The 10,615-nt window shown below is 47.8% G+C and overlaps 1 protein-coding gene across 1 annotated transcript in view; it reads left to right on the forward strand.

Moving 5' to 3' along the window:
* Mthfd1l (methylenetetrahydrofolate dehydrogenase (NADP+ dependent) 1 like) overlaps positions 1-9,826 on the forward strand; it is a 185,809-nt gene extending 175,983 nt beyond the window's left edge. The window contains exons 27-28 of the mRNA XM_075949714.1: positions 2,610-2,730; positions 9,356-9,826. Of these exons, the coding sequence (XP_075805829.1) occupies positions 2,610-2,699 (90 nt within the window). The 3' untranslated portion in view covers positions 2,700-2,730; positions 9,356-9,826. The remainder of the gene's footprint in view (positions 1-2,609; positions 2,731-9,355) is intronic.
* Positions 9,827-10,615: the final 789 nt, after the last annotated feature.

The following is a 10,615-nucleotide window of genomic DNA, read 5'->3' on the forward strand; positions in this document are numbered from 1 at the left end:
GCTAGGTTTTTGTCCCAGGATTATGACAGAATTAGAATGACCAGAAGACATGTGGCCACCCATATCTCTGGCTCTAGGAACCAGAGGCTCCTATTCTGCCTTGAAGGTCTTGGTCCTCCACCGTCTGAGAGTGCATGGGGAATAAGCCACACCCCTTATGGAAACAGTCTTTAACAAGCAGGAGGTGATGGGAGATTCTCCTTATTTACCTTAGACACTGTGGTTGGTAACTTTATCACATGGTCCCAAATACACTTCCTTTATAGGGTCTTCTTAAATTTTGTCTCCTCAAGTGACTCTGAGCTTTGCCAGCTGTTAGTAAGGAGAGCAGCAGTCTTGGGAACAACTGCCATCGCGTCTCCAGGGGTACCTCCCTGCAAGGGATACCTTTGACCCAGAGATGGAGCAGTAACACTGTGGCCAGCATGATCAAGCCTAGTCAGCCTGGTGTCGTCCGTCTCCAAGTCTGGAGCCCACAGATGATAGAGGCACCTTGGAATACTTTCTCTCTACGGGGACCACAGAGCGCCCATTGCAATGCGCCTTATAGGGAAGTTATTATTGAATCCTTGGCACATCGTTACTCCGACACCTGCAGGCGTACGTGTGTGAATGGCTTGTGCTGGCTGTCCCAGCACAAACAGCAAGCATAGCTTCCCTCCCACAGCTTCCTGTCGGTAGAGAAGCACGGTAGTAACCAGGGAAACGTCAGCTCCATGCTAGGAGCCTGCCTCTTAAGCAGGTAAGATGAACAATACGGCAGGTCCCCAGTCACTAAATCAGGTGTCCGAGCTTACCCTCAGTTTACCATCTGAGAGCCAGAATGGGATGGCCCACTGGTGTGTGACATATTGAACCCCAATTTCGCTAAGACGTCTGTCACCATGAGACACTTGCGTTACACTCCTGTGTGGGTGACAACAGTGTCCTGGACCAGCTAGCACCACATTGTTGTTCCTTCTCCTTGTTCTGCCTCAGTCTCCCCACTGCCACACTCCAGGGCCAGCAGGGCAGGGAGTAGTCAGTGAGGACTGGGGGGTGGCATTATTGGCTCCACACCTGGGCAGCAGCAGATCAAGGGGAGAGAGCATTTGAGGTGTTAAACCCTTCTGAGCTGAAGGGGAAACAGAGGAACTGTGGGCACCACGTAAAACTTGCTTTTCCAAGTCATGGTATGTGTCTGTGTCTCCTGGAGTCTTGTGGTCCCAGGCGCCCACCCAGTCTACGGCTTTGAATTTCTACCAGGCTCCTAGGGCTCTGGCTGAGAATAGTTTCTAAATGGGGGTCAGGAGTAAGAGAGGAGAGCAGGGGGTGGGAACTCCATTCCAGCTTCTGTAGCTCTCTGCAAAGAGCTGATGAGAGATGGGAAGAGGCAGGCAGGTGAGTGCTAACCCATCACTGCGTTGTCTCATGAAGAGTGTCTGGGGACAAGGACAGGTAAGATGGCCTCTGAAGAGCCAGGAACCAGATGTTGCCTCTGCCTGTGATGCAGTTGGAAGACATGTGCCTGTTACATCATAACGAGAATTCCTGAACCCTCTGATGGGCAGCACAGATCGTGGGAGCAGTGTGTGAATGGGGTACCTGCCTTCTCTCTTAGTATGCCAAGGCCTTTTGCTGAAGGGGACAAAATGACAGTGCTGAAGGTCTCAGCTCAGCAAAGCAGGAAAGAACCACATTCCTCCCCTAGCTAGCCATCCCCTAGAGCACTTACCTTTGTAGCTTGCTATCCTCTCACCTCGCTAGGCCTGGTGGCCCTTGGCCTGTAACCTGAGGACTTGGGAGATAAGTCACAGGAAGATCAGGAGTTCAAGGTCAGCCTGGGCTACCTGAGACCCTATTTGAAAAAAAAAAAACAGGCCCCACCAACCCCCACCTACAAACAAACAAAAAAGACTGTAAAGTGAGGAGAAAGCAGGATCTACTTCAGAAGGTGCTGGAAGCTGGATGAAGCTGGCTGTCCTCAGTGTAAAATGCAAGTGCCGCTCCAAGGGGGGATGACACAGAAACATGGAACATGACCAGCCACGTCCAAATGTTGTGTGGCGCGTATTACCTGTGCAACCTTGGACATGTAGTTTCCCCTCTCTAGATCTCACTGCCCATGTCATGGAAATAATAAAAATGCCTCTTGCGGAGGTGACTGAGAGAATAGAATGGGGAACACACTCAGCTGTGTGCCCAGGGCAAAGTGTCACACAGGAGTCCCTGTTGGAAGGGAAGCCAGTTCACCAGGTGTCTGGAGGGTGGGGTTTGTTCTGCACCCACAGGCTTTGCTTTGACAAAAATCCTTGATGGTTGGTGAGGAGGCATTGATGTCAAGTTCTGTATGCAAATTTGACTTAGAAAAAGAAGCTTTGAGACTCAATGGGACCTCACGGGAGGGTAAATGGGCTACATTTTGGAGGAGGTGTCCTGTGCTTTCTGTATTTGGTTTCCTTGCAGAGTGAAGACAGGGACCAAGCTGACGGGCCTGCCTGTGTCCACAACCTGATGTTCTGCAGGGCTGTCATGAACTGTGCAGTTGGTGTATGTCTTCAAGTGAAATGCGCCATGATTAATCACTTTGTGGACTTGGCTCATGAGCGATGCTCTGTTTTCTCTTCCAGATGAGCACGATGCCAGGACTGCCCACCCGGCCCTGCTTTTACGATATAGACCTTGACACAGAATCCGAGCAGGTGAAAGGCTTGTTCTGATGGAACGACACACCCACAGGACCCGAGCCAGGTGAGTTGCTGTGACTTGGATCCTGCTATCAACTCAAACGCTTTCTTGTGTTGTGTTTTTCATGTTTATTATAAGCGTGATCAAGTAAGTAACTTGTTTCCTAGGTCACCACAAGTTCGTACCTAAAAGCTGCCTGTGACTTGGATCCCCGCTCAAAAGTAGACATGTCCCCAGTGTACCTGGGCTTGAGTCTAGTAGAAGTTAGATCGTGCCATCTCTGGTTATGAACTTGATTGAAGTACTTCTTGTCCTAAGAATGGCCGGTGTCTACTGTCATTTAAGACTAATTTCCTCCCTTACTACCACACATCTTGGTACAGAGTTCCAGCTGTGTTAAGGAAATCTTGGGTTTATTTCTCAGGGATGCCATACCAAAGTACCACGGACTGCGTGGGTTAGAATAGAGCTGTGAACTGCTGTCCTACAGGCTGGAAGTTCAGGGTCAGGGTGTCAACTGAGCAGGTGTCCTGCTCCCTCTGAGGGTTGCCATGGCATCTTCCATCACCATGTCATTGTGTCCCTACTACCTCTGCCTCTTCGGTTTTCTGTACCTTCTCTTTCTGTGCTTCTGGCCTTCTGGGTTCTCTTTTTCTCCCAATCACACCCCCCTTTTTTTTTCTTCTTATTTAGTTTATATGTGCATGTGTTGGTGGTGATTTTGGGTTAGTTTTGGTTTTTGAGATGAGAACTCACTAAATAGCCCAGGCTGGCTTGAACTCATGACTCTCCTGCCTCTCCCTCCCAAGTGCTAGGCTAGTACTTTGTCCTCTTTTCCTAAGGACCCCAGGCAATTAGAGTCGGGCTCAGATTAAAAACATTATCTTAACTTGATTATTCTGCCAAAAACCCTGCTTCCAAATGCAGTCACGGGGTCACTGTCACAGGTGTCCAGGGGCAGGATTCCTACATACCTTTGGGAGAACACAATTCAACTCTTGACTATGGTTGGGATCTTCTCCCTCTGGGAAGCCACATACAATGGATAACAGGTCTTCCTTGAGACACAGGATATTAGAAACCTTTCTGGACTCTGGCCCTTCAGTTTAAGAGAGTAGAGCTTTTTAGGCCTCTCAGGGCTGGGGGATATGGGCCTTATTGCTGTACATCCCTCAGTGGTGAAACAATACCTTCTGGCTTCTGGCTTGGCTGCCCCTCTAAAGAAAATGATCATACTTCCAGCATTCCTGCCCAGAACTCCCAGGCAGAAGTCGTAAAGGTTTTGGGGTTTCCCTTTACATCCATATATCAATGTGTTCTCACCATATTCCCAGGGTTCCCTAAACTTTCTCTCAACTCTCTTCTTTAGCCTAGAACCCATCCTTCTTGGCATAACACCATGTTCTGGGCCTTTGGGTGGACTCGTTTGACCCAAATATCCTTCAACACCTCTGAGTTAGGACCCTACACAGGATGCAGAATTCCCAACTCTTTGGAGTTCAGCACTAATATCTAACCATTTTATGGGTTTGGGGGCGCTGATGTCTGGGGGTGAACTCGTGCTTGTGGAAATGAAAGGACAACCTCAGGAGTCCTGCTCGGGAGCTAGCCAGAGTGTTGCTGTTGTTGTTAATTTTAGATAGGTTTTCCCACCAACCAGAAGCCTGCCAAGTAAACTATCCTGGGTAGCCAGAGAGTCCCAAGAATCCTCCTGCTTCTACCTCTTCAACCCTGGGATTACAAACACATACCCTTATACCTGGAAATTCCTTTGTGTAGGCTTTGAGGATCGATCTCAGGCACCCATGTTTGCAAAGCCCCCTTTGGTGTTTTGAGAGGTGCCTCATTTGGTTTTGATTTTGGTTTTCTTTCCTATACATTTTTTTAATTGGATGATTATGACCTGGGCTCTGGTGAGAAAAGTAAGGAGCCTCTTAAATGGACTCATTGAGCTGAGGTGTGGGATAGCTGGCTCCATGCTATGGGTGGTACTTTGGTGCCTGTGTGTGTTTGTCGCTGAGAAGTGGGAAATGTCAACCGTGGCTGCATGTTTTATCTTCTTCATCCTGAACAAAGAACACTCCCCGCCCCCCAGGATGACATCAGATGAACAAAGGAGCCCATGGGCTTGACCTTTGGCAGCAGTGCTATTTCAGTCTTCTGTTGTGCTGTGCTCTGTGTTGGAGTTCCCAGCTAGGCCTTGGGAAAATAACGGTATTGTTCCTTTTAAACCAAAAGTTGAACCTTGTCCTAATTTCTTTCACGTCGAGAACCCTATATGGTACATATATGTCATTTGAGTCTCTCACCTTTGATGTATAATATTTTTTCCTGACTTTTGGTCAGTTTTCATTTGTTTTCAAAGTAGATCATATGAGCCCAATGCCACAATAATAGTAATAATAATAATGTGCTGCCCTTGGCTATACCAATGCATACACCTAAATAAATTTCTTGTGGCTTAGCCTAGATGTTCCCTGGAAAGCCCCTCCTTCAGATTTTGTCTGAAGATGAGGTAATCCGGGAATGGTGGTTCTAGATGTTAATCCCAACATTTTGGAAGTAGGGGCAGAAGGATCAGGATTTCAAGGTCATCTTGACTACATAGTGAGTCCCAGGTAACCCTGGGCTGAACAAGAGCCTATCAGAAACTAACGTGTAAGGAATTGGAGGAATGGCTCGCTGTTTAAGAACATTGCTGCTCTTGCAGAGGACCCACGTTTGGTTCCCAGCACCTGTACTGGATGGGCTCACAACCACTTGTAACTCTAGTTCCAGGGAGATCTGCTTATCTCTCTGTGGACAAACTGGGATGGATGGACAGACGGACACACACGTACACACACACACACACACACACGCACGCACTCATGCACATGCGCTGAATTTAAAATGCGTAATTAAAATGGAACAGGGGTCTGTGGTAATGACCTTCTGACATGCCAGATACTCTGCTCAGCACCTCTCAATGGCGGTCCCCACATCGACAGCAGGGTTGTCCTAGTATAAACTACAGAGGTCACAGAGAGGAAGTGTCTGAGGGCAGTGTGCATCCCCACTGCACAGGGCTTCTGTCATCGTAGCTAGTGTGTGTCATTTTGCCACACCAGTCGACGAACACAGAGAGGTCCAGCCAGTGAGGTATGATGTTTCAGGGCTGTGACCGCACAGACCCAGAGAGGTCAACACACTGCACAGCTCATGGCTACAGAAGCCAAGATCCAACCCAGATAAGCCAGCTCACAGTGTGGCCCAGCCCTGACACCCCATTCCCTACATCTACTTAGGCCCATTCCAGAAGATGGTATCTGCTGGTGAGTAAATGTGGGCTATTTTTAAAATAACCAAAGATAAGTGCTTGGGTATTCAACTCCGAGCTCAAAGTTTATCGAAACTGGGTGTAATGGGACCACAGCGATGGGACTGTCTCTTACCTCACCCTCTACTTGAATGGCATTGCTTCTCCTTTATCCAAGGCTGCTGTTTTGTGAAATGGCTTAATACCATTCTAGGCTCGCTGGGCAGTAGTTCAAACCCCATCTTTTGACCCTGCTGGAACAATTGAAAACGGATCTGGTGTCCTCAGATAAAAGCTTTCTACAAATAGCCACTCCCTCTCCGTGGCTCCTGTGTCCTGCTCCTGTAAATATTGTCCCTGCTTCCCGTGCCTCTCCGCTGTGGCAGTCCAGGACCACTTCTCTATACCCACGGGTCTGTAGCTGTTGAGGATGCATGGGGGAAAAAATTAAAAGCGTTTCATCTTGGACAAGGCTCCAGTATCGAGAATATTGTCGGCACACTTTATCGCCACAGGTCGTTCTGGACTTTCAGCAGCAGGGCAGCAGAGTCACCGTCCTTCAAGGAATACAGAGGGGACTTGCACCTGTGCCCCACCGGGGACGAAGATGAGCTAATGACTACCTTCCTTCCACCCCTTTCTTGCCTTTCCTGCCTCCCTCATTTTCCACCCAGGAAACATCATGAGACTGAACATGAACGTGCGATTCCAAGAGTCACCAGGGCTTGAGCCCAGCCCCCATTGTCGCAAGACTTCCCCGGAGTTCTCTTGCTATTGTTAACCTGAGGCATGACTCATTCTTCTGGATGTCACTAAATAGAAATCTTTCTAATAAGTTTTGGCCTCGTGAAATCCACCCTGTGTTTCAGTTGTCTGATTCACCGGGTTTGTGTTGCAGGGGATGGGGTGGTGTGCTTCTCTCTCATCTACCGGCTTCTCGTTCTCAGCCTTTATTGTATTTCTAAACCTACAAATGCTCCGCCAATAAAGTCTAGCAGACTTCCTGGAAGACCCAGGTACCCTCCCTCCAATCCGCTGAGCACTGTTTAGTACACGCTGGGGTCCACTCTGGTTCTGCTGTAAACACCAGTGTTTTGCCAGAAGTTTCTTTTCTGGAGTTGCACCAATAGAAAGAACGCCAGCCCATGCTCATTTCTTCCCTAATAGATGGCAGAAAATGCCCGAGATGCTTACTGATCAGACTGCTCTTGTGTCAGCTGGCCGCATGCATGCCTTTCCGTGGGCAGACCTGTTCAACCCCAACTACCGCATCAAAGGGGACCCTAGAGGAGGACCTCAGCCCTATGATTTGAATTTGGGAATTTTATCTTTTGCTCCACCACTGCAATGAGCACACACCTTATCTTTCCCCCTCTTGCAGGCAGGTATCCGAGATAATAGCAGCCCTGGCTATTTCCTCCTTTCTGCCATCTGATGACTGTGAAGAGTCTTCCTTATCTAGCTTAGGCACCAACTGTGACCTTCTTAATTCCCCCCAAAGGGAACTTGGGGGCACAACACACTTACTGGAATAGATTATTTCACATATGAATTTTGGACTGGGGATGTGGATCAATGGTAGAACATTTGCCTAGCATGAGCAAGACCCCAAGATCAATCTTCAGCATCAGGAGGCGGGATGTTTTTCATATATTCATCTTCTAAACTATGTTCCCAGTGGATCACCTTCCAAGGTTCTTCCTCCATTCAGAATAAATAATAATTCATTTTTACATCTTCATCTTAGCTGTTGCCCCACCCTCGTTCCCATTTATAATTAGACTTTGCATGTTTTTGCCAACCCTTCAGCTTTCCTTACACGTGGGACCATGTCAGATGTTCGCCGTGCATGCCTGTAATCCAAATCCTGGGCAAGCAGGCAGGTTGCAAGTTCAGGCTTGGGCTACACATTGATCACATCTCTCAGAAAAAGAAAAAAACATGTGGAACAGAGACTCTTCCCTGTACACAAAGCCACAGGACACAAAATCAGCGGCTAGCCAACCAGTGTCCATTTCTCACCTCAGCAACCAGGAAATTCTTACCACACCGAGGGCATCTATCTACAGCCCACAGAGGTCTCCCTCCTCTGCCCAGCAGTGCCTCCCCTCCCCTGGACTCTCTGTCTCCCCAGTGAGGCTGCTGTGTCTCTGAGGAAAGAGCCAGCGGCTTTAGCAGACAGCCCTCCTCACATGCCGTGTTTTCTTTCCATTCATGTTTGTTATGCTTGCTGTGTTTCTGGTTTCTGTTTACTCCCCTGACTTGGACTCTGATGTTGGGGGGTATTTGAAGTTTTGTCCTCCTCTCCATCACTGTCTTCTGTCTTTACACCGCCCGGACATCTCCCCTGTCTCCAGACTGCTCAGTTATCTGTGGGAGGCAAAACTACCCGATTTCAGCAGAATGAACTCCTTTGGCTCACAAATAAATCCCTCCATGTATAAACTCAGATGAAAGGCTACATACTGGCATTTACATTTTTCCTGGAGCGGGACCATGTTTTCTTCTGGGACTTAGATGTTTTGCTTAGTTATTGTTTTTCAAATATAGTCTCATCACGTTCTTTCTCTGAAAGACTGCAAAGAGCTGGACATTGGGTCCATGTCTGTAACCCCACCGTTTGAGAGGTGGAGGCAGATGATTGAAGGCAGGCCTAGACTACATACTAGCCTCAAGGCCAGCCTGGGTTAGAGAAAACTCTATCAAAAATAAATAAATACATTTTTTAAATGTTAGAGAATTCAAGATCTCCCAAAAATTATAATAGTTCTTTTTTGAGAGAAGGCAACGAATCCTCAAATGTCCTGGGTCTATTGCTCATCTAAAGACTGTAACAGCCCCAGGATGCCACATATTATGCAGATCCAAAATCTGCAAGTTGTGGAAATTCTGGACTGTCTTGGGAAGTTCAGGGGTTACCGTGTAGTACGGCACTGACTCATAGTTATGGGGTGCTACGTCTGATTCTCCGTGTGCATATGTGTGGGGTCCATGTTTATTCTGGGCACACTTATGTGCAAATATACATGTGCATATGTGTGGGGTCCGTGTTTATTAGGGGCACACTTATGTGCAAATATACATGCAATGCATGGGAGCTAGAAGACAACCTTGGATCTCACGCTCCAGGTGCTGGACCAGTTTTGACGGTCTCCTGCTGAGCCGGAACACACTAAGAGTGGCTGGTCTGTGAGCTCCAGGATGTGCCTGTCTCTGCCCTGATTCTCATTTCTCACACGGGACTCGTCCCACCTAAGCATCCCAGCCTTGGCTTCTCAATAGAGTCATTTCTCTACTCTTGGATTTTCTTTCAAACTATGACATAATTAAGAGTTTAACACCAGAGAAAGAGGCGATTAGGCTCTGAGACACTTCTCTTTGTTTTTTCAGGCTCTTCAAACAAAAGAGGGAAAAAAAGTCTCCTTGCCTTTTTGCTGCAGTTGGAGAAGAAAGCGAGTTTTGAAACCTGCTTGTTACGCAATGCTGGAGAAAGCGTGAGAGCGGCCAAAGACCGCTTCCTCCTGCGAGATGGACCGTTCCCGGCCAAGCCATGCTCAGCGGAAGGACCTGCGCCTCAACTGGAAGAAGCAAAGTTACTCTCGGTGCCTATAGAGTTTACACCGTTTCTGCTGCTTATACTTTGGAGCGTTTATTTTACAGGGACTGGAGGATTACCAGAGTGTGAACTAGAAGCTAATGTTTTCCTCTGTGGAGTTTCCTCTTTTGTCTTTTCTATTCTCCTTTCCCCCCCTCCCCCGTGACGGGATGGGATGTCAGGCCTTGGCTTGCACAGCTTCTACTGCTAAGCTGTATCTTTATTTTTGTCTTTGAACTGAAAATAAAAATGTTTCTAGAAAACCACCTAACCAGTGCTCAATGCCGAGTAAAACCGTTCTCCCGGATGTCACTGCCCATGGGACTCTGGTGGGATTCACCTGGCAGATTTGTGGAGGAAATTGCAAGTGTGGTCGGCACCTTGTAAGCGACAAGGAAACTGTCACAGGGAGAGAAATGTCTGGGCAGCTAAGCTCTTCGGCCGTGGAAGGTCGGCAGGCCTCTTGGAACAAGGTGCACTGCCTGCACTACTTTCAAGTCTCAGGGCACTCACTTACCTAATACAAGCTTATGAAGTTTCTTCCACCATGAATGAATGGCAATGGCCATTCAACTTTCTGGGCCCACGGGGCAGGAGAGTGCCTCTTAAAGGTCAGGTGATTGGCACATATTTTCCCTTTGGTCCAACTGAATGCAAAGTAGAGAATGTTCTATGGCCTGTTCCCTACTTTTTGACCCTTCCTTGTCCCTTTTCTTCCCCCTTGCAATAATATAAAATTATGTAAAACTTAAAACAAAACCAAGGATTCAGAAACAAACAAGAAGTAATTGTCCCCTAAGCAGTATAAGTAAACTTGCCACCATAAATATCCTAAACAACCCGGGGCACATCCTGCAGGATGCTTCCTGTGTGCCCTTAGGATGCCCACTCCAGTGACCCTGCTTGGCCCGTAAAGTGCCTTTATGCACAGTTTAGCTTGTTCCAAAACATTGTTTGAAAGCTAAAAAACCCACTCAGAGTGCCTTTCCCAAGTGCAATTTAGCTTAGTGATTCTAAGATGCCCTTCCTGGTCTCTGCTCTTTTTTGGGGAGTCC

The sequence above is a fragment of the Microtus pennsylvanicus genome, chromosome 1, assembly GCF_037038515.1.
Source record: "Microtus pennsylvanicus isolate mMicPen1 chromosome 1, mMicPen1.hap1, whole genome shotgun sequence".
In the NCBI taxonomy this organism is placed as follows: domain Eukaryota; kingdom Metazoa; phylum Chordata; class Mammalia; order Rodentia; family Cricetidae; genus Microtus; species Microtus pennsylvanicus.